At 47.9% G+C, this 24,773-nt stretch overlaps 1 protein-coding gene across 4 annotated transcripts in view; it reads left to right on the top strand.

The window, feature by feature from the left end:
* zdhhc4 (zDHHC palmitoyltransferase 4) overlaps positions 1–24,773 on the top strand; it is a 98,056-nt gene that overhangs the window by 71,096 nt on the left and 2,187 nt on the right. For all 4 annotated transcript variants that reach the window (XM_072481105.1, XM_072481104.1, XM_072481102.1 and 1 more), the window contains 4 exons: positions 4,380–4,453; positions 21,625–21,803; positions 23,517–23,642; positions 24,493–24,737. In XM_072481105.1, coding sequence (XP_072337206.1) covers positions 4,380–4,453; positions 21,625–21,803; positions 23,517–23,642; positions 24,493–24,737 — 624 coding nt within the window. The remainder of the gene's footprint in view (positions 1–4,379; positions 4,454–21,624; positions 21,804–23,516; positions 23,643–24,492; positions 24,738–24,773) is intronic.

Raw genomic sequence — 24,773 nt, 5'->3', positions numbered from 1 at the left:
TGCTGGTGAGGGTGTATAATAAAGCGAGGGAGAGGGGGAAACTTCCCTCTACATTGTTGCAGGCTTCCATCTTCCTGATTGTGAAGAATCAAGGACCGGAGTAGTGTGGGACATACCCCCCGATATCACTATCGAATGTGGACACCAAGTTACTGGCGAATGTGTTGGAATCGCGAATTGAGATCTGTCAGCCGGGGCTAATAGGTGAGGGTCAGACTGGTTTTGTGAAGGAGAGGCAGTTGTTGGCGAATGTGACGAGGCTACTCAATGTAATCAAGATGCCTTCGGAGGGGCAGGAGGTGGAGATAGCGGTGGCAATGGATGAGGAGACGGCTTTTGATCAGGTGGTGTGGGCGTAGGTGTTGGGGCAGTTTGGCTCCAGGCAGGGGTTTGTGGACTGGGTCCAATTGTTGTATAGCGTGCCGGGCGCGAGTGCAGAGGAACCGAGGTGCGTTCGGGATTTCGGGCTACAACGTGGGATGAGGCAGGAGTGCCCATTCTCCCTGTTGCTTTTCACCTTGGCGATAGGGCCACTGGCAATGGTGCTTCAGGTGTCACAGGACTGGAGAGGAATTGAGCGAGGGGGAGGGAGTGTCGAACACAGGGTCTCATTGTATGCGGACGACCTGTTTTTATATATTTTGGACCCGGTGGGCAGCATCATGGAGATCCTGGGGGAATTTGGCCAGTTTACAGGATAGAAATTGAATATGGGAAAGAGCAAGGTGTTCCTGATTGAGGCCAGAGGGCTGGAAAGGAGACGTGGGGAGTTGTCATTTAGGGTGCTTGGGGCACGTCCCGGTGGCGTGGAGTTGGGCACAGTTGTCTAAACTGAACTTGGCTCGGCTAGTGGATCAGATGAAGATGGGTTCAGATAGTGAAAATGACGGTGCTTCTGAGGTTTTTGTTTGTATTTCAGAATGTCCCAAAATCATTTTTTAGGGAGGTCAATGGTCTGATCTCCAGGTTTGTGTGGGCGAGGAACACCCCGCGAGTGCGGCGGGCTTTCTTGGGCGAGGGGGGTGCCGGTGTTGCCAAACACATTGGGCGGCAAACATTGCTATGGTAAGGAAATGGGCTGTGGGGGAGGGATCGGTGTGGGGGTGGGTGGAGGCAGCATCGTGCAGAGTTACGTGTATGAGAGCTTTGTTGTTGGCACCTTCACCGTTCTTGCTGGCCAGGTACTCTGCGAGCCCAGTGGTGGTGGAGGCCCGAAGGGTGTGGGAGCGATTTGTAATAACCATAGGTTTGCTCCGGCAGCACTGGATGCAGTGGGGGTGGCGATAGGCAGAGATTGAGTGCATTGATGACTTGTTTACAGGTGGCAAATTTGCAGAGCTGCAGGAAGTGTATGAGTTTCATAGAATTTACAGTGCAGAAGGAGGCCATTCAGCCCATCGAGTCTGCACCAGCCCTTGGAAAGAGCACCCTATCCCCATAACCCAGTAACCCCACCCAACACGAAGGGCAATTTTGGACACTAAGGGCAATTTATCATGGCCAATCCGTGGCCCAGGGGAAATGGTTTTAGGTACCTTCAGATTTGGGACTTTGGAAGGAGAGAGCTGCCATCCTTTCCTGGGCTGTTGTCGCTTGGGTTGCAGGACAAGGTGCTGTTCAAGGACGAAATACGAAGAGGAAGGTGTCGGATATGAGTGGGAGGGAGCCCTGGTGGGGGACATCAAGCGTAAATGGGACGAGGAATTGGGATGGGAGGAGGAGTTGGGAGGGGAGGGGAGGTGGGGGCCAAGCAGTGGGCGGAGGCCTTGCGGAGGGTGGACACGTCCTCGTCATTGGCAAGATTAAGCCTCATCCAGATTAAAGTGGTACACAGGGCTCATATGGAGGTGGCGAGGATGAGTAGGTTCTTTGCAGGGATAGAGAGTAGGTGTGGGTGGTGCATGGGGGGGGGCATGAATCACGTCTTGGGCGTATCTGAGACTGAGGGGATTCTGGCAGGGGTTCTCGGACCTGATCCGAGACCGAGGTGCTGGGTGTGGAGGTGGTTCTGAGTCCAGAGGTGGGATATTTGGGGTGTTGGAAGACCAGGGGGGAGGAGAGAGGCCGACGTCTTGGCTTTTACCTCCCTGATAGCCCAGAGATGGATTTTACTCAGGTGGCGGGACCCGAAGCTGCCGAAAGCGGGAGTGTGGGTGTGTGACCTGGCAGAATCCCCAAGGCTGGAGCAGATCAACTTTGCTTTGAGAAGGTCAGCAGACAGGTTCACCCAGAGGTGGAAACCGTTTATTGATTTCTTTTGAGGATTGAGGGGTCAGAAGGGGGGGGGGGGGGGAATGGGTAGAGATAGGAGGTTAAAATGGGGAAGGTGGGATGTGATGTGGGGTTGGCATCGGGGGCAGTAGAGGTGTGGTTGTTCATAGAGTTTTGTTTTCTTCTGATTTTGTGTATATGTGAAAATGCCTTGAATAAAATATTTTCTAAAAAAAAATACCTCATTGGCTGTTAAGCACTTTGGAGCATCCTGTGGTTATGAAAGTTACTATAGAAATGAAGCCGTACCTGCCACAGCCCAATCATGAAGTTATGTCGGTCAGCAGTTACAGTTCCACTCTTGGTGATGGACACTAAGTTCCCCACCCAGAGCACATTCTGTGCCCTTACTACCCTCAGTGCTTCTTCCAAGTGGTGTTCAAAATGAAGGAGTATCAATTTGGTCAGCTAAGAGAAAATGGTAATTTGTATAACAGCAGGTTTCTTTGCCATGTTTGACTTCCTGCTCCAAGGTTTAGGGTCAACCTTGAAAACTCTGAGCCACTCCCTCAACTCATTATCACAGTGCTGCCACCTCAGTGGTTCTGTCTGCCAATAGGACAGATATACCCAGGGATGGTGATGGAGGAGTTTGGGACATTGGCTAAAAGGTGAACATGTTAGGCTTTTGCTCAACTAGTGAGACAGATCTTCCAATTTTACAAGCAATTTCCCAGTAGACCATATCCAACGCCTGGGAGGTTTCAGAAAGTGAGTTGTTTGTTACTTATTGTCATCAAAATTGACTTTTTGGGCTGCATTTAGTGTGATAACTGCATTGCTTCTTGTCTGAAGATAGAGGATGGTGAGTGCTGAACGAATCGAGGATTTGTCACGAGGTTTTTTTTAAAAATCTATGAGCTTTAAGGGAGTTGGGTTGCCAAAAGTATAGGTTGTTTTCAAGGAATAATTGAGGATTGGTAATAGTTAAATACAGCAATATATAATTTCACCTCGTCTTGGAGCTTGTCACAAAATTACTTTAACCATTTTATAGAAAAACATTGGAATCACTAGATAAAAAATGGCCAATGACCAGGTAGAATGACATAATAATGGCATTTTTAACAAATTGTAGAATCAGTCTCTATCAATTATTCTACAACTGACCCAGAGATGCAATAAGGAAAATGCCAGTAGTGGAAAGGTTTGAGAAACATAAGTTCAAAGGCACCTGTTCCTCCCAAGTCATAATACACTCAACACACATCATGTCTCAAATTATACATATCCTGTATCCCAAAATGTTATTCTGCATTTATTCTTAAGATTTGTGGCATAGCGAGGCCACATCATCCCCAGTGAACCTAATAACCTCAAATTCCACTGCCCTCCTCACATTCCTATTTGAACCACCTTTATCGTTTCTTGTTCTGCCATCCTTGCTGGCTTTTTGTTCCAAATCTTTATCACCTTTTTATATTGGAAAAATAATTATCTGAATTTCCTTACTTGTTTCTCATATTTCATTACAATTTATTCCTGAATTTTGTATACAGCAGAAAACCCTTGGATTGAAGTCCCCCAAACTCAGAATAAACAAGCTGGAATGGTGCAATGTGGATAAGAAGGGAGAGCCCAGGGTCCCCTCATGCAGCTGGTTATCAGGAGGGACTGGGTTTCTGCTCAAGTTTATAATGCCATCGCCTTTGTTCAGTGGCTAGCATGTTCTCCTGTGTCGTTAGGTCATGAGTTCAACTCAAGAGGCTTGAGCACATAATCTAGGCTGACACTCCATTGCAGTACTAAGGGGATGGTGCAGGGTTGGAGGTATCACCTTTCAAACAAGATCTTAAACCAACGTCTTGCCCTTTCAGATGAATGTAAAAGATTCCAAGCCATTAACTAAAATGGTGGCCTGGTCAATACTTAGCCTTCATTCAACATCACTAAAACAAATTGGACTATCTAGTCATCATCACATTGTTGTTTGCGGGAGCTTTTTGTGTGCAAATTGTCTGCTGGATTTCCTATGTGGCAACAGTGTCTATACTTCACAATAACTTGAATGGTTGTAAAGTGCTTTAGGGTGTCCCACGGTAATAAAAGGCACAAAATAAATGCCAGTCTTTTCTTTCTTTAGCCTCCATTTTCTTTGTTCCCAACAGGTGATTGCTCCAGTGATTCCTCAGCGGCTGCAGATAATAGTGCAACTTATTTTACATAGGCTTATCCGCCAGAGGTAAGTTTATTTTAAATATTCGTTCTTGGGATGTGGGTGTAATTGCCCTTGAATGTGTGGCTTGCTAGGCCATTTCAGTTGGGGGGGGGTGGTTGGTTAAAGAGTCAACCGCATCACTGTGTGGGTCTGGAGTCACGTGTAGGCCAGACCGGGTTAGGACGGCAGATTTCCTTTCCTGAAGGACATCAGTGAACCAGATGAGGTTTTTTTAACGACAGTTGGCAGTGATTTCATGGTCATTATTAGACTTTTAATTCCAGACTTTTATTGAATTCAAATTTCACCATCTTCCATGGTGGGATTCAAATCTGGGACCACGGAGCATTACCCTAGGTCTCTGGATTAGCGACAATACCACTATGCCACTGTCTCCCCCTGTGTGAAATGTGACGTTCTGAAATGAATTCTGTTACCTATGCTCAATCAGTTTATATAGACACAGCGGGTGAGAATCTATTAACCACAATACTGCATTCAACTGAGGTTGGAATCAAACCACTTAAGAATTTTAGGTGTTTCTATTAGATCCCACATTCACCTTGCCTAAAAATAGTTTCCAATGAGTTACTCCAATCAATAGCATCAACTGTGGTTCAGTTGGTAGAACACTCGCCTCTAAATCACAAGATTCCAAGTCCCACGCCAGTACTTGATCAGAAAAACCAAGGCTGACACTCCAGTGCGGTACGGAGGGAACGCTCCACCATTAGAGGTGCTGGCTTTTGACGAGTTAAACCAAAGTCCCATATGCCTGCTCAGTGGATGCAAGTGATCCCATGGCACTATTTTGAAGAGCAGGGGAGTTATCCCCAGTGTCTTAGCCAATATTTATCCCTTTATCCAGATGGATCACCCAACATTGACCTACGTACCAGAAATTACATTGACAAACTCAGCACCTTCGACTCTGCAATGTCCTCCTTGTTAACATCTGGGACTCGTGCCAAAATTGGGAGTGCTGTCTCATAGACTAGTCAAGCAATAGCCTGACATGGTCCTACTCATGGAATCATATCTTATAAATACTGTCCCAGTTACCACCCTCAGCATCTCTGGGGTATGCCCTGTCACCAAGAATGGATTGGTAGCACCACAACAGGTCGAGCTGGCTAAGTCCTAAAGACATAGGTCTGCACAGGTGGTGAGGGAGCCAACAAGAGGGAAACTATACTTGGCTGCATCGTCATCAATCTGCCTGCTGCAGATGGATCTGTCCATGATGAAAGTATTGGTTAGGGTGACCACTACACCGTCCTTGTGGAGATAAAATCCTGTCTTCACATTGTGGATACCCTACATAGTGTTCTGTGGCACTACCACCATGCGAAATGGGATAGGTTTCTAACAGGTCTAACAACTCATGACTGGGCAACCATGAGGTGCTCTGGACAGCAGCACACTTGTACTCAACCACACTCTGTAACCTCATCACATGGCATATCCCCCATTTTACCACTACCACCAAGCCAAGGGATCAACCTGTTTCAAGGAAGAGTGCAGGAGGGCATATCAGGAGCAGCACCAGGCATACTTGAAAATGTGTGAAGCTACTACACAGGTCTAGTTGCATGCCAAACAGCACCAGGCATACTTGAAAATGTGTGAAGCTACTACACAGGTCTAGTTGCATGCATAAAGCAGTATACAATAAAGCTAAGCGATGCCCATAACCAAAAACTACCCAGCCTTCAGAACAGCGACGACACCACACAACCCTGCCATGGCAATCTCTGCAAGGCATGCCAGATCATCAACATGGGTACCACCATTACATGCGAGAACACCACCCACCAGGTACGTGGTACATACTCGTGTGACTCGGCCAACGTTGTCTACCTCATACGCTGCAGGAAAGGATGTCCCGAAGCGTGGTACATTGGTGAGATCATGCAGACGCTGCGACAACGAATGAACGGACATCGCATGACAATCACCAGGCAGGAATGTTCCCTTCCAGTCGGGGAACACTTCAGCAGTCAAGGGCATTCAGCCTCTGATCTCCAGGTAAGCGTTCTCCAAGGCGGCCTTCAGGACGTGCGGCAACACAGAATTATCGAACAGAAACATATAGCCAAGTTCTGCACACATGAATACGGCTCCAACTGGGACCTTGGATTCATGAAAAAATGAAAATCGCTTATTGTCACAAGTAGGCTTCAAATGAAGTTACTGTGAAAAGCCCCTAGTCGCCACATTCCGTCACCTGTTTGGGAAGGTTGGTACGGGAATTGAACCGTGCAGCTAGCCTGCCTTGGTCTGCTTTCATTCACCCCCCACCATCTGGCCTGGGCTTGCGAAATCCTACCAACTGTCCTGGTTTGAGATCATTCACACCTCTTTAACCTGGGATTACCCCTCTCTCTGGATCTGTAAAGACTTAATTACCTGCAAATGCTCGCATTCAAAGCATTGTCTTGCATCTTTGACTTTGTCTGTATATATATTATATATATATATATATGTTTCTGGAACCTACCCTTTCACCTGAGGAAGGAGCAATGCTCAGAAAGCTACTGATTTTAAACAAACCTGTTGGACTTTAACCTGGTGTTGTCAGACTTCTTACCATAACCAATTGATCAGATCTAAATTCTGCCACATTCAGCCGTGAATGGCAGTGGGCAACTCATCAGATGAGAAGCCTCCACAAGTATCCCCATCTTCAATGATGGGAGAGCCTAGCACATCAATGTTGCATTTGTAACAATCTTCAGTCAGAAGTGATGAGTGGATGATCCATCTTGGCCTCCTCCAGATGTCACCAGCATCACAGATGTCAGACTTCAGCCAATTCCATTCATTCCACATCATATCAAGAAATTACTGAAGACACTGAATACTGCAAAGGCTGTTGGCCCTGACAATATTCCTGTAAGAGTACAGAAGACTTGTGCTCCAGAGCTGGCCGTGCCCCTAGCCAAGCTGTTCCAGGACAGATACAACACTGGCATCCACCTGGTGATGTGGAAAATTGCCCAAGTACGTCTAATATTTAGAATGGGTGGCTTATCTTATGAGGAAAGGTTGGACAGGCTGGAGTTTAGAAGAATAAGAGGCAACTTGATTGAAACATAACTACCCTGAGGGGTTTTGACAGGGTGGATGTGGAGAGAATGTTTCCTCTTGTGGGAGAATCTAGAACAAGGGGTCACCCATTTAAAATGGAGATGAGGCAAAACATTTTCATTGAGGGTCATGAGTCTTTGGAACTCCCTTCCTGAAAAGGTGGTGGAAGCGAAGTCTTTGAATATTTTTAAGGCAGAGGTGGATAGATTCTTAGTAAACAAGGGGGTGATGGGTTTTCACGGGTAAATGGGATACAGATTTGATGTTACGATCAGATCAGCCATGATAATAAATGGTGAGGCAGGCTCGACGGGCTGAATGGCCTACTCCTGCTCCTTGTTCATATGTATATTCGTACATAAAGAGCTGGAAACATCCAACCCAAATATTACCCCATCATTCTACTCTAGATCGTCAATAAAGTAATGGAAGGGGTCATCAACAGTTCTATCAAGTGCCACTTGCTTGGCAAAACCTGCTCACTGATGATCAGTTTGGGTTTCACCAGGGTCAGTCAGCTCCTGACCTCATTTCAGCCTTGATACACGCATGGACAAAAGAGCTGAAATCCAGAGGTGAGATGAGTGATTGCCCTAGACATCAAAGCAGCATTTGACTGAGAATGGCATCAAGGAACCCTAGCAGAAGGGTCAATGGGAATCAAGAGGAAACTCTCTGCTGGTTGGAGTCATACCTAGCACAAGTGAAGATGGTTGTAGTTGTTGGAGGGCAGTCAATTACATTCCAGAACATCACTTCACTGCATGAGTTCCTCAGGGTAGTGTCCTAGGCCCAACCATCTTCAGCTGCTTCATCAATTACCTTCCTTCCATCACAAGGTCAGAAGTGCGGATGTTGGCTGCTAATTGGGCAATCACCATTCACGACTCCTCAGATACTGAAGTAGTCCATGTCCAAATTCAGCAAGACTGGGACAATATCCTGGCCTGGGCTGACAAGCAGCAAGTAACGTTCGTGCCACACAAGTGCCATGCAACAACCATCTCCAACAAGAGAATATCTCTTGATATTCAATGGCATTACCATCAATGTATCTCCCACTATCAATATCATCGGGGGTTACTATTGACCAGACACTCAACTGGGCTAGAAGGTCAGAGGCTAGGAATCCTGCACCGAGCAACTCACTTATTGACTCCCCAAAGCCTGTCCATCATCGACAAAGCACAAGTCAGGAGTGTGATGGAAATACTGTCCTCATGCCTGATGAGTACATCTTTTTAAAAATATTTTTATTAAGGCATTACAAATATATACATAAAACACAATCCAAACCAAGAAAAAGAGAACATACAAGAAATCACATAGCCAATAAATAACACTCCACCCTCCCTGCCGTACCCCTCCACCCACCCTGCCTCCCCTGTTTTTACCCCCTATAAACTCTACTGCTGACATCTTAACTAACCTTGAAGAAGTCAATAAACGGCTTCCATCTCTGGACAAACTACCCCCCCCCACAGACCCTCTCAAGACAAACTTAATCTTTTCCAGTTTTTGGAATTCCGCGAGGTCGCTTACCCACACCTCTCGGTTTTGGCGGCCACGGGTCACTCCATTCCAACAAGATCCGTCTCCGGGCTACCAGGGAGGCAAAGGCCACGGCGTCGGCCTCTCTCGTCCCCATGACTCCCAGGTTTTCTGACACTCTGAAAATCGCCACTTCTGGAATCGGTACAACCATCACCCTCAGTACCTCAGACTTAACGTCAGCAAACTCCCGCAGAATCCCTCCAGTTCCGGACAAGCCCAGAACATGTGGACATGGTTTGCAGGCCCCCACTACGCATCGCCCACACCTATCCTCTACCTCCCCAAAGAACTTGCTCATTCTGGCCATCATCATATGCGCCCTATGGACTACTTTCAATTGAATGAGGCTAAGCCTAGCACACAAAGAGAATCATAGAATTTACAGTGCACAAGGAGGCCATTCGGCCCATCGAGTCTGCACCGGCCCTTGGAAAGAGCACCCTAATTAAGCCCACACCTCCAGACTATCCCCATAACCCAGTAACCCCATCTAACCTTTTTTGGACACTAAGGGCAATTTAACATGGCCAATCCACCAAACCTGTACATCTTTGGACTGTGTAAGAGGATGTGTTCACTCTCCTCAGAGCCTCCACCCCACTCCAACTCTTCCTCCCACTTCTGCTTAACTTTCCCCATTGGGACACCCTCCCAGTTCATCAATTCCTTATAAATCTCCAACACCCTACCCTCGCCAACTCCTATTTTCGGCAAGGGAAAGGACGCCACCTACGTCCTACCATAATCCTGTACCTGTAACTCATTCCTGCTGGGTAGTTCATACTTCTCTCCTAGTTTCTTTAAGCTTGGAAAGCTGCCCCACCCCCTTCCACGTATAGGTCCCCAAACCGTCTGATCCCTGTCTGCCGCCACCCCCGGAACCCCGCATCCAACCCCCCTGAGGAAAACCTGTGGTTCCCACAAATCGGTGCCCAAACGAAGGCCCCCCTCCAACTCCCAAGTGCAGACGCCACTATCCTCAGGGCCATCACCACCACCGGGCCCGTGGAGTACCTGGCTGGCGAGAACGGCAGAGGAGCCGTCAACAGTACCTCTAGGCAAGAAGCCCCATCCGCTCCCACACCGACTCCTCACCAACTACCCACTTCCTGACCATGATTATATTTGCTGTCTAGTAGTGGTTCATTAAATTTGGCAGGGCCAGCCCATCCCCCACGACCCCGCTCCAGAAGTACCTTCTTTACCCGGGGCGATTTCCTCGCCCAAACAAGCCATGAAATCCGGGCGTTAACTTTTCTAAAAACAGATCTTTGGGCTAAAAATTGGGAGGTTCTAAAAAACGAATAGGAACCTCGGGAGCACCATCATTTTGTGGATTTGCACCCACCCCGCAAGTGACAACGGAACACATCCCATCCCCTTCATCTGCTCAACCAGCCGTGTCAGATTCACTTTGTGTAGTTGTTCACATCCTCGCGCCACCTGAAAATGTCCAAGTATCTGAAGTTTGCCCCCACCATTTTAAATGGCAGCTCACCCAGCCTCCCCTCCCAACCCCTGCATGAATTGGGAAAACCTCACTCTTTCCCATTTTTAATTTATACCCGGAAAACCGACCAAACTCCTCCAAGATGTTCATAATCCCCATAATGCCACCCAACGGGTCCGAAATGTAAAGTGATGTCATCAGCCTATAACACAACTCTCTGCTCTCTTCCCCCCCCCCCCCCCCCCCCACACTATACCTTTCCAACTCCTTGAGGCTCTAAGCGCTATTGCCAGTGGCTCTATCGCCAGGGCACAAAGCAACAGGGAGAGTGGCCTTGTTCCACGATGTAATCCAAAATACCCTGAGCTCACCCGGTTCGTCCTTACACTTGTTACCAATGCCCTATATAGCAACTGGACCCAATCCACAAACCCCTGCCCAAATCCAGCAGAGCAGAGCGGCTGATTGGCTGTTGCGGGGATAGCACGTTTAGCGAATTGGTCACACCACAGATTAGGATTGCTGAGGGAGAAAGGGAATGGGTGACCAAAAGGCAGAGAAAAAGCAGGAAGGCAGTGCAGGTGTCCCCTGCGGTCATCTCCCTCAAACAGGTCTACCGTTTTGGATACTGTTGGGGGAGATGGCTCACCAGGGGAAGGCAGTAGTAGCCAGGTTCATAGCACCGTAGCTGGCTCTGCTGTACAGAAGGGCGGGAAAAAGGTGGAAGGGCTATAGTCATAGGGGATTCAATTGTAAAGGGAGCAGATAGGCGGTTCTGTGGTCGAAAATGAGACTCCCGAATGGTATGTTGCCTCCCAGGTTTTAGAATACTCATGGACAAAGATGAGAGTGGTCCTAAAGGAAGAGTGCTAAATTAGGGGAAGGCCAACTGTACCAAAATTCGGCAGGAGCTGGGGATTGTGGATTGGGAGCAGCTGTTTGAAGGTAAATCCACATTTGATATGTGGGAGGCTTTTAACGAGAGGTTGATTAGAGTGCAGGACAGACATGTCCCTGTGAAAATGAGGGATAGAAATGACAAGATTAGGGAACCATGGATGACAGGTGAAATTGTGAGACTAGCTAAGAGGAAAAAGGAAGCATACATAAGGTCTAGGCAACTGAAGACAGACGAAGCTTTGGAAGAGTATCGGGAATGTAGGACCAATCTGAAACGAGGAATCAAGAGGGCTAAAAGGGGTCATGAAATACTTTTAGCAAACAGGGTTAAGGAAAATCCCAAAGCCTTTTATTCATATATAAGGAGCAAGAGGGTAACTAGAGAAAGGGTTAGCCCACTCAAGGACAAAGGAGGAAAGTTATGCGTGGAGTCAGAGAAAATGGGTGAAATTCTTAACGAGTACTTTGCATCGGTATTCACCGAGGAGAAGGACCTGACGGATGTTGAGGTTAGGGATAGATGTTTGATTACTCTAGGTCAAGTCCGCATAAGGAGGGAGGATGTGTTGGGTATTTTAAAAGGCATTAAGGTGGACAAGTCCCCAGGTCCGGATGGGATCTATCCCAGGTTACTGAGGGAAGTAAGAGAGGAAATAGCTGGGGCCTTAACAGATATCTTTGCCGCATCCTTGAACACGAGTGAGGTAACGGAGGTCTGGAGAATTGCTAATGTTGTCCCCTTGTTTGAGAAGGGTAGCAGGGATAATCCGGGTAATTATAGACCTGTGAGCCTGACGTCAGTGGTAGGGAAGCTGCTGGAGAAGATACTGAGGGATAGGATCTATTCCCATTTGGAAGAAAATGGGCTTATCAGTGATAGGCAACATGGTTTTGTGCAAGGAAGGTCATGTCTTACCAACTTAATAGAATTCTTTGAGGAAGTGACAAAGTTGATTGATGAGGGAAGGGCTGTAGATGTCATATACATGGACTTCAGTAAGGCATTTGATAAGGTTCCCCATGGTAGGCTGATGGAGAAAGTGAAGTCTCATGGGGTCCAGGGTTTACTAGCTAGATGGATAAAGAACTGGCTGGGCAACAGGAGACAGAGAGTAGTAGTGGTAGGGAGTTTCTCAAAATGGAGAACTGTGACCAGTGGTGTTCCACAGGGATCCGTGCTGGGACCACTGTTGTTTGTGATTTACATAAATGATATGGAGGAACGTATAGGTGGTCTGATTAGCAAGTTTGCAGATGACACTAAGATTGGTGGAGTAGCAGATAGTGAAGGGGACTGTCAGAGAATATAACAGAATATAGATAGATTGGAGAGTTGGGCGGAGAAATAGAAGATGGAGTTCAATCCGGGCAAATGCGAGGTGATGCATTTTGGAAGATCCAATTCAAGAGCGAACTATACGGTAAATGAAAAAGCCCTGGGAAAAATTGATGTGCAGAGAGATCTGGGTGTTCAGGTCCATTGTACCCTTAAGGTGGCTGCGCAGGTCGATAGAGTGATCAAGAAGGCATACGGCATGCTTTCCTTCACTGGAAGGGGTATTGAGTACAAGAGTTGGCAGGTCATGTTGCAGTTGTATAAGACTTTGGTTCGGCCACATTTGGAATACTGTGTACAGTTCTGGTCGCCACATTACCAAAAGGATGTGGGTGCAGAGGAGGTTCACCAGGATGTTGCCTGGTATGGAGGGCGCTAGCTAGGAAGAGAGGTTGAGTAGATTAGAATTATTTTCATTAGAAATACGAAGGTTGAGGGGGGACCTCAACCATGAGAGGTATAGACAGGGTGGATAGCAAGAAGCTTTTTCCCCAGAGTGGGGGACTCAATTACTAGGGTTCACGAGTTCAAGGTGAGAGGGGAAAAGTTTAAGGGAGATATACATGGAAAGTTCTTTACGCAGAGGGTGGTGGTTGCCTGGAACGCATTGCCGGCAGAGGTGGTAGAGGCGGGCACGATAGCTTCATTTAAGATGTATCTAGACAGATACATGAATGGGCAAGGAGCAGAGGGATACAGATCCTTAGAAAATAGGCGACAGCTTTAGATAGAGGATCTGGATCGGCGCAGGCTTGGAGGGCCGAAGGGCCTGTTCCTGTGCTGTAATTTTTCTTTGTTCAAACTCGAACCGTCACAGAACTTCCCACAAATATTGCCATTCTGCCCGATCAAAGGCTTTCTCCACATCCATAGTGACCTCCACCTCCTGTCCCACCAGGGGCATCCTAATCACATTTAATAAGCGCCTAACGTTCGGCGACAAATGCCTCCCCTTTACAAATCCTGTCTGATCCTCCCGGTACACAGTCCTCGATCTACGAGGCCAAGATCTTTGCCAGCAGTTTGGCATCCATATTCGGCAACGAGATCGGGCGATAAGAGCCACACTGCTCCAGGTCCTTATCCTTCTTCAGGATTAAGGATATCAAGGCCTGCGATAGAGTAGGGGGAAGCTCCCCCTTCTCCGTCACCTCATTATTTGCCCTTACCATCAGGGGCCTCAGGTCCCCTGAAAACATCTTATAAAATTCCACCGGGAACCCATCCGGAGCTGGGACCTTCCCTGCCTGCAACGGGCCCATACCCTCCTCCACCTTCACCAGTCCAATGGGTGCCCCCAACCCCTCTACCAAATCATCCTCCACTTTGGAGAATTCCAGCCCATCCAAAAAACGCTGCATTCCTCTTCCCCCACCAGGAGCTCCGATTCATATAGCCTCCCATACAATTCCTCATCCCCACCGGGTCCAGGGCCACCTTTCTTCCTCTCTCGCCGCCTCCAGCTTACTAAGTTGTTCCTGCTCGCCTTCTCCCCATATTCATACACTGTCCCCCTGGCCCACCACAACTGCCCTACTACCTTCCCCCTGGACACCAACCCAAATTCCATCTGGAGCTTCTGCCGCTCCTTTCAACAAGCCTGCCTCTGGGACCTCCGAATATCTCCTATCTACCCACAGGATCTCCTCCACCAGCCTTGCCATCTCTGCCCACTCCATCCTGTCCCTGTGCACCCAAATTAATATCAGCTCCCCCTGATTACTGCCTTAAGCGCCTCCCATAGCGTGGCAGCCAATACCTCACCCATGTCATTCAGCTCCACGTACCTCCGAATGACAGCCCTCACCAGCTCGCACTCCTCCTCATCTGCTAACAATCCCACACCTAATCTCCAGTGCAGGCGCTGGGCCCACCTGCAAATCCTCCTGGTGCAGCACGTGGTCAGAAACCAAATCGCCGAGTACCCCAAGTTGACCACCCTGCCAGCAGAGTCTTATCCACCACAAATTAATTGATCCGCGAATACCCCTTGTGCACACAGAAGCACGAAAATTCCTTCGCGCTCGGCCTCCCAACCCTCCACGGGTCCACCTCCCATGCGCTCCATGAACCCCTTTAGTTCTTTTGCCACTGCCAACACCCTCCCCGACCGCAGACTTGACCGGTCCAATCTTGGCTCGATGACTATATTAAAGTCTCCCCCCATAATCAATCAGTGAGAGCTCAGGTCCGGTATCTTCCCCAACATTCGCCTCAAATTCGACATCATCCCAATTTGGGGGATAAACATTCATCAAGACCACTGACATTCCCTCCAATTTCCCGCTCACCATCACAAACCTTCCAGATCTGCCACTATGTTCCCCACCTCAGACGCTCAGCACCGCCACTCCCCGCGTCTTCAAATCCACCCCTTCCTCAGCCTAATCTGGTCCCCAATCTTCAAATGCATTTCCTGTAGAAATGCCATATTCGTCTTTAAACTCCTCATATGTGCAAACATGCGCGACTGTTTGACTGGCCCATTCAGCCCCCTCACATTCCATGTGACCAGCCTGGGGGGAGGAGGGGGGAGGGGAGAGAGTGAGCACCCCCCTCCCCCCCTGCTGAACAACCATTCCCATTCTTGGGCCAGGCCCTGGCCTGTGTCCCGTAGCCTGCCAGGCCTGCCCTCGGATGTCCAGTCACGAACTCCCTTCTTATTGTACTTCAACTGCCGCACCTGATCAACAGTTTCTCCCCCCCCCCCTCCTCCCACTCCCATGAACAAAACAACAATCCCATCCCCCTCTAGAACTCAAACCACCTGATCGTCCCCCGTCCCCCCCGCTGCGCTCCCGTGAACAAGCTTGCCCAGCTAGCCTAGAAGCCCCCGCCCATGGTGCCAAACATGCAACCCCCCACCCCTGCTCGCACTCCACCATAGTGCAAACAACAATAACACTATGAAGAAGAAAAGAAAAAGGTTCACTCACCCTCCCACCAAAGCAGCCCATGAAAGAGCTAAACAGCCCCTAAGAAAAGTTCTCCCCTGGCCATCGCAAAAGAACCCAGCACAATATAACAAAAGAGGGGCAGGGAGAACGAACACCACCTCACATTCCCTCCAAAGTTCAATGTCCTCCCTCTCCTGCCAGTTCATTGTCTCTCACGAACTCCATTGCTTCCTCCGGTGTTCCAAAGTAGTATTCGCTGTTGTGGGTCACCCAAAGGCAGGCTGGGTACAACATTGCAAACTTCACCCTCTTCCTAAAGAGGGCAGCCTTCACCCGGTTGAATCCGGCTGCTCTCTTAGCCAGTTCCGCGCCCAGGTCCTGATATACCTGAAGCTCATTGCCTCCCCAAGTACATCTCCTCATCTGCCTGGCCCACCGCAAGATCTTCTCTCTGTCTGGAAACCGGTGTAGCGTCGGCGGCTCATTTGCCTGCGGCCTCCTCATAAGTGCTCTATCAACCTCCAGGGGCCAGTCGAAGACCCACCCCCCCATTAGCTTCTCCAACATGTTGGCCAGATAAGAGCCTGCGTTTGCTCCCTTGATGCCCTCCGACATCCCCACTATCCTCAGATTCTGCCTCCGGGAGCGGTTCTTCAAATCCTCCACTTCCTCCTTGAGCTGCTTCGGAGTCTCCCTCAGCAATCCAATTTCGGCCACCAACGAGGTAAGCTGCTCCTCGTGCTCCCCACCGCCTCATCCACCTTCTGCATCGCCTGCCTCTTGGTCTCCAGCCTCAACTTCGCACGGTCGATCCCCGCTTTCAGTGGGTCTACCACCTTCACCAGGTCCTCGTGAGACTCCCTCCTCTGTTGGCTGAACTTTTCATTAAGAAAGTCAACCAACTGCTCCGCCGACCATTGGGTTGGTAGGGCTGACCCTTTACCCTCCGCCATCTTCCCCTGCGTTGCACGAAGAGTTTAACTCCTGCAGCTCCTTTCTTCTAGACCCACTGCTGGTCCCTGGATCCATCCACCGACCTCACCAGTGGAGTATAGTTTTCCTCCACCACCTTTGCACCTTTTCCCTCCAAAACATCCACCCGGCAACCGAGGAAAAGGACAAAAAAAAACGCCTCGAGGGGAGCTGCCAAATGTGCGACCACTGACACCATGGCCGCCACCGGAAATCGAATGAGTGCATTTCTAACAACACTCAGGAAGCTTGGCACCATCCAGGACAAAGCAGCTCATTTGATTGGCACCCCAACACAAACATTCACTCCCTCCACCACTGATATATACTACAAGATGCACCGTAGGTACTCAACAAGGCTCCTTAGAGCAGGATTTTTCAAAGCCCAGATCGTGACTCACAGATGTCAGAAGGGTCGTGTAGGTAAGGATAACGGTGTTCAGTATCTGAGCCGCTAATGCAGAGTTTCCCAACATCACCATTCAGAAGCCTGTATGGAAAATCCTGGGAGGGAGCAATTTGATAGAATTCCTGTAAGCCTCGCGGTTCCCCTCCAACCCATCACTACCAACCCCTTTCCAGCAGAGGCTTCATTTCAAAAATCATGTGTCGCAAAACGTTTCTCAGATCCTCAACCTCTCCTGGCCAAAGCTGCGGCCCAAGCGTGGGTCCCGAAGCTTGGCCGATGTGGGTCCTGAAGGTCGGCAAGTTGGCAAAAGTGGGTCCCATGGGGAAGAAAGTTTGAAAAACACTGTCTTAGAGTATCTTCCAGACCCACTACCATTTAGAAGGACAAGGGCAGCAAACACATGGGAACACCACCACCTGGAAGTTCCCCTCCAAGCCACTCACCATCCTAACTTGGGGATATATCACCATTCCTTCACTATCATTGGGTCAAAATACTGGAAGACCCTATCTAACAGCACTGTGTGATTACCTGCAATACATGAATTGTATTCCCGGTGAACCCGAGAGGGGGAGGGGCAGAGCTGGAGGGTCTGCCATTTAAAACAGCCCAAAACAAATTACGCTATCTGGGGATTCAGATTGCTCACGACTGGACATGGATCCACAAGTGAAACCTGACCAGTTTGGAGGAGGAAGTTAAGAAGGACTGACTGAGGCAGGATACACTTCCACTTTCCCTGGCGGGGAGGGTACAGACGTTCAAGATGAATGTACTGCCCAGGTTCCTCTTCCTGTTTAGATCCGTTCTGATCTACATCCCCAAGGCCTTTATGCATTTAATTGACAAGACTATTATGGTGTGCGTGTGTGTGTGTTGGGGGGGGGGGGGGTGGGAAAGAGAGAATCCCCAAAACATTACTATAAAGGAGAAGAAAAATGGGGGTCCTGGCCCTCCCGAATGTGCAATACTCCCACTGGGCAGCCACGGCAGAGTGAGGATATGGGTGAAGGACCCAGACATGGAATAGGGTGAGTGTGGAGGAGTCCCTCTGTACAGGAACGACCCTCTGGGCCTGCGCCACGGCAGCACTCCCATCCCCGCCAGCAAAATACTATACAAGCCCAGTGGTGGTAGCGACCCTGAGAACTTGGAACCAGTTGAGGCAACATTTCGGACTGACCGAAGTGTCCATCATGGCCCCCATTTGAGGCAACCATAGGTTTGCACCAACCATGCTTGATGCCACCTTGAAGAGGTATAGACAGGATGGGGGGGACTCCTTACGGTTGGGGACTTTTACACAGGAGACAGACTAATGGCCTTAAGAGGAGCTGATGGAGAGACGGGAACTGCCAAACGGGAACAAACTCCGACACCTGCAGGTCAAAAACTTTTTCCGCAAGGAGACGACTGCATATCCATGAACCCCGAGAAGCACAATCCTAGAGGAGTTACTGGACGCAGACAGTCACAGAGTTAAAGCAAAAACTTCAGGATAAAAGTGACTTCTGATTTACATAATTTAAAGTCATTTCAACAAAAGTAATTTTTAACCAATGCTTCAAGGATTCTCCGACAGCTAAAATTCCTCTCTCTAATCAGACAAATGGATCACATTCTTAAGGGAATCCTTATCTGGGTTTAGCCCCTTACTTAGTTTCATTGGATCTAATTCTCAGCTGAGATCCCCTCGATTCGTTCAGGAAAGTGTCAGTCACTTAACAGGTGATAGGTTAATTAGACATTAATCAATTACTCCAAGTTAATTATCTTTCCGCGACTCTTGTCCCACGTTCAAATTCCCTACGTCATGTCTGGTCTCAGTTACAAGATTGTTTCAAACCTGTTGAATGTACCCTCATGCAAGAGTACTTGCAGCACATTATGGCGTTTTTGGGGGGGGGGGGGGGGGAAGAAACTCCACGAAACATTACTACAAAGGAGAAGAAACATAGCTCTCCCGAACGTGCAATACTACAACTGGGCAGCCACAGCAGAAAGAGTGAGGGGATGGGTGAAGGACCCAGACATTGAGTAGTGAGGAAGGAGGAATGCCACTGTACAGGAACGACCCTCCGGGACTGCGCCAGGGCAGCGCTCCCATCCCCAACAAACACTCAATAAGCCCAGTGGTGATAGCGACCCTGAGAACTTGGAACCAGATGAGGCAACATTTTGGTCTGAGTGAAGTGTCCATCATGTCCACCATCTGCGGAAACCATAGGTTTGCATCAGCCATGCTCGATGCCACCTGGAAGAGAAGACCGGACCGGGGGGGGGGGGGGGGGCGGAGAACACCTGACGGTTGGGGACTGTTACACGGGAGACAGACTAGTGGACTTAGAGGAGCTGATGGAGAGACTACAACTGCCAAACGGGAACAAACTCCGACATCTGCAGGTCAAAAACTTTCTTCGCAAGGAGACGACTGCATACCCATAAACCCCGAGAAGCACAATCCCAGAGGAGTTACTGGACATGCACAGTCTGGGGAGGGGAAACTGTGGAAATCTGTACGGACGACTCTTAGAAAGGACGCGCACGTAGCACTGCTGCCTACCGGGTTCGAATCCCTGCACCGGTCACTGTCCATGTGGAGTTTGCACATTTTCCCAGTGTCTGCGTGGGTTTCACCCCCACAACCCAAAGATATGCAGGTTAGATGGATTGGTCATGCTAAATTGCCCTTTAATTGAAAAAATAATAATTGGGTATTCTAAATCTATTTTTAAAAAAAGGACGCACTCCCCACTGGATGAGACACAGGAAAAATGGGAAGAACTAGGGATGGAAATAGGGTGGGGATTCTGGAGTGAAGCACTGTGCAGAGCCAACTCCACCTCCTCATGCACATGGTTAAACCACAGAGCACACCTGACAAGAACCCGAATGAGCAGGTTCTTCCTGGGGGTGGAGGATAAATGTGAATGCTGCCAGAGAGGCTCGTCCAACCACGCCCACATATTCTGGGCATGCCGCAGACTTGTCGGGTTCTGGATAGCCTTCTTCGAGGCCAAGGTTATGTGGGTGAGGGTGGAGCCATGCCCAAAGGTGGCAGTCTTCGGGATATCGGATCAGCCAGAACTATTCATGGGGAAGAGGGCTGACGCCTTAGAATTTCCTTCTCTAATCGCCCGCAGGGGAATCCTGCTCAGCTGGAGATCAGCAGAACCACCCACAACTGCAGACTGCCTGGCAGACCTATTGGAATTTCTCCACCTGGAAAAGATCAAGTTCACTATCCAAGGGTCAGAGGATGGCTTCCACAAAGCGTGGAGGCGATTCAACAACTTGTTCCGAGACCTGTTCAAAGCCATTAGAGCAGGGAGGGAGTGCACGTGGGCCAATGGGACCACACAGGAAAGGGGGAAGGGGCGGAAAACAACCGACACAGAGGCCAGGGAGCCTAGAACAAGGCCACAAGAAAAGGAACCCTCAAGCGAATGCCAAAAATAGGACAGGGCGAGGGGAGGAAAAAGGGGGGAGGCTCAACAACAAAAGGGGAGGGGAGAGGCACCACCCACATTTAAATAGCAGGTGGGCAGCATGGTGGCGCAGTGATTAGCACTGCTATCTCACGGCACCGAGGACCCGGATTCAATCCCGGCCCCGGGTCACTGACCTTGTGGAATTTGCACATTCTCCCCATGTCTGTGTGGGTCTCACCCCCACAAACCAAAAAGATGCGCAGGGTAGGTGAATTGGCCATGCTCAATTGCCCCTTAAATTGGAGAAAAAAATTGAATACTCTAAATTTATTAAAGAAAAAAAATGTAAATAGCAGATAACCACCCATTGTACAGTGAATGGCCCAGGAAAGGACCCTGAAACAACAAATGAAGGGGGGTGGGGGGGGGGGGGGTTCAGCACAGGGGAAAATGACATGTACATTGTAAGTGGCACAGTTATCCTTCCTGAATGTATCGTGTATAATTTGTAAAAGCTTCAAAAAAATATTTTTTTAAATACATGAACTGCAGCGCTTCAAGAAGCCAGTCAGCTCATTGTCACCTTCTCAAGGGCAATTCGTAATGGGCAATAAATGCTGGCCGCTGAGGCTCACATCTCGTGAATGAATAAAAAAGATGCCACATTTATCTATTCCAAAATGTGCTAATTGCATTTATTTACATTTGCCACATATCTGCCCACTTCCTTAAAATTCCTGAATTCTACTACACCGTTTGCCTCTTTCCATAATTTGGTATTGTTGACACGTTACATATTTCCTCTTGGTTCCAAGTTCAAATAATCTCTTTACATGGAAAATGTTTCGGCCTGACATAAATACCTGTGTTCCTGGAATTCCACTCCAAAGTATTTATCAGTTCACAGCTCTTGTGCAAATGGGGTTCTGTTAACTGTTAACAATGATATGGAATGGTCCACAGGGAAGACACAAGGTTGTTGAATCAATGGATTTGCATGATGCAACAGTTATATTAACCTGACCAGACTTAACTGGTAAATAAACAGGATAATTCCTTATGAGTACAAGAATGCATTAATTTTTATAAGTATTTAGAGAACGTTAGGCACAATGAAGCAAATCAAGACTGATATTTCACTTGTTTCTTTTAACAGAAGCTCCTTTTTCCTGGTCCTGCATCTTGTGTTAGAAATAGCTGTGTATGGAGAGTATTCATGGGAAGTGTTCCCTTACAGCTTGGAGCTGGGATTCAGGCACAGTATTCTGCTGCTACCTTACATCCTGGTACTTGGGAAGATGTACTTTTTCTACCTATGCTGCACCAAAGACCCTGGTAAGAAACAGACTGTGAAAGCAATTCGGAAGGCAGATGTTGTGTCCTAATTTGTCACCTTTTTTCAGCTGACCGAGACCATTCCTCTGTGTTAACTGCAGTTCCGTTGGTCAAAGGTTGTGTGTTCAAATCCCACTCCAGAGACTTGAGCACATTATCTAGACTGCATTCCAGTGTAGTTCGAAGAAAGATCTGCAGTGCCAGATTTGCCCTCTTTTGGATGAGACCTTAATCCAAAGCCCTATGTTTTCTCTGGAGAGCATTAAATATTCCATGGCATTTTGAAGAATAGCAGGGGGGGGGGGGGGGGGGGTTCTCTCTTGGTGGCCTGACCAAAATTTATTCTTCAAACAGTATGACTGAAAATCAACATATTTGCTGGTCATTGACACATTGCTGTTTATGGGACCTTGCTGTGCACAATTGGCTGCCATATGTCCTAAATTTCAACAGTAACTGCACTTCAAAAGAGTACTTAATTTGCTGGAAAGCACTTTCAAACATCCTGAGGCCATGCAAAAGTGTTTTAGAAACTAAGTTTCTTCTTAAGATAACACCTCTCTGCCTGCTGCCTTTTGTATCTGGACAAATTATTATTGTTTTTATTCTTTCATGGGAGGCAAAGCCAGCATTTCTTGACCATCTCTAATTGCCCTTGGTTTGCACGGTCATTTAAGAAGGCAGTTAAGAGTCAATCACATTATTGTAGGTCTGGAGTCACATGTAGAGCAGACCCAGTAAGGATGGCAGATGTCCTTCCCTAAAGGTCACTAGTGAACCAGATGGGTTTTTATAACAATAGCTTTTCGTTCTATTTTTATGATATGAATTTAAATTCCACCAACTGCCATGGTAGGATTTGAACCCATGTCCTGAAAGCCTGGGACTCTGGATTACTATTCCAGTAACATTACCATCTTGCCTAGCATAGTTTGTGATTACATTGTGCAAATTAAACACGATTGAATGGTGCTGCATCACCTCTGCTGTTCATTTAACATTTTCTAAACTGAAGGTAGTGAACTGGGTCAGAACTCTTCTGGGAACTTGCTACAGCAGGCTGCCTGTATTTCCAATCCTATCCTGGTTGCCTGATGGGACCAGCAGGCAGAAGCCTAGTGCTTCCCTCAAGAAAGGAGAGGAACATAGAACATCTAATCGATGGTTTACTTGGAGCACGCAGCATCCCTAACAGCTCGGACAGAAGTCAGGGAGTTGCCATAATTATTACAAGTCAGATCAAGGCAGCACGGCGGCACAGTGGTTAGCACGACTGCCTCACGCCGCCGAGGACCCGGGTTATGCTCTGGGTCATCGTTCGTGTGGGGTTTGCACATTCTCCCCGTGTCTGCGTGGGTCTCACCCCCACACCCAAAGATGTGCAGGTTAGGTGGATTGGACATGCTAAATTGCCCCTTAATTGGAAAAAAAAAAGAATTGGGCACTCAAAGTCAGATCAAAAATTTCAGACACTAAAACAAAAATGGATGCTGGAAGTGTCAAATTAAAAACAAAATTGGCAGAAACACTCAGCAAGTCAGGCATCAGTGGAGAGAGAAACAGAGTTACACATTTCAGGGCACTGACCTTTCATGAGAACTTAAGTTTCAAACACTTTCAATATTGTGGCTGTGATTGCTTCAACATAACCACAGAATCTGCAACAGTTAAATTATTTGAGCTTAATGTGGATTTCTTGTTTGTTTCTCAAAGGTACGATTTCTCCTTCAAACCATAAGCAGCTGCTGAAAGTATATATGTATGATGGAAATTTGTATCAACAGTCCCATGTCTGCACTACGTGCAAACTTGCAAAGCCGGCACGGTCAAAGCACTGCCGTAAGAAACTTATAACAGTTCTGATAAACATACAATGATTTTCAATTTCTGATGTATATTTGTAGAAGTGCTTTTCCATACCACAGGAGTGAATTCTGCTGTCCAGCCAGGGAAAGCCCATCAGGTCTTAGTGTAAGACTTCAGATGATTTGGGTTCTGCAGTTTCGCTCTTTATAAATAGTGGTTACCAACTTCTGCTAATTGTAAAAATTTCACAAGAATGAGTGAAGTTGCAGGACTTCCTCTTTTTAAGCGACATATAGGACATGCAAATATTTAAGCTTAATAGCAGATTGAAAATGGGGAAACCCAATGGACAGGACAATCAGTGGGGTGGATGGGCTTGGAGAAACAATATGCTTTTGCATATTTGTCCCTTGAAATCTAAAGGGGCCAAGAAGAACTCAGCTACTGATGCCCACTAACATATTTACAAATACTTCACAGGGATCAGCAGAGTATGTGGGCATTAATGATGCACTGGTTCTGGCAACTGAAATACTAAAACCAAACTGTCTGGGGGTTTCTTTCCTAAAGGTCCAGACTCCTCTTGGCCACAGAGCCACATGTGCTATCCAGGTCTTCACCTGAGCACCCACACAAGCACATGTTCTAATATTATTTCCCAAGCTCCAAAGCAGCCTCAAAGAATTTGCCAAATCAGGCACTCTAGTGGATCAATCGTCCTCAGGAAATTCTCTTATTTTAAGCAAGATATACAGAGCAGCAAGAACATAATTTTATCTCTCCTGTGTGGGCTAGATTTGGTACTGAGTCTTGGGGATGAAAGGACAATGCCTAGCCCCTGGCACCACATGGTCATCTAATGATTTCCTCTTCTTCTCCCCAGGTGTGTGTAACCGGTGCATCCATCGATTTGACCACCATTGCGTCTGGGTGAATAACTGCATTGGGGCATTAAACATACGCTACTTCCTGTTGTACTTGGTGACCCTGTCAGGGATGGCAGCTGCTGTGGGATCCGTAACTATAAGCTTCCTTGTCCAGGTGGCACTGATGTCCAACCTACATCAGGCAATGTATGTGAATGCTGATGGTGAACAGGTACCCGTTGGAATCCTATATATAGTCCAGGTAGAGTTATTGATGATTCTATGAATATGTGGCAGA

Source organism: Scyliorhinus torazame, chromosome 17 (assembly GCF_047496885.1).
Source record: "Scyliorhinus torazame isolate Kashiwa2021f chromosome 17, sScyTor2.1, whole genome shotgun sequence".
Classification (NCBI taxonomy): Eukaryota; Metazoa; Chordata; class Chondrichthyes; order Carcharhiniformes; family Scyliorhinidae; genus Scyliorhinus; species Scyliorhinus torazame.
The sequence above is the reverse complement of the archived record's forward strand: the minus strand, read 5'-3'. Positions and strand labels throughout refer to the sequence as shown.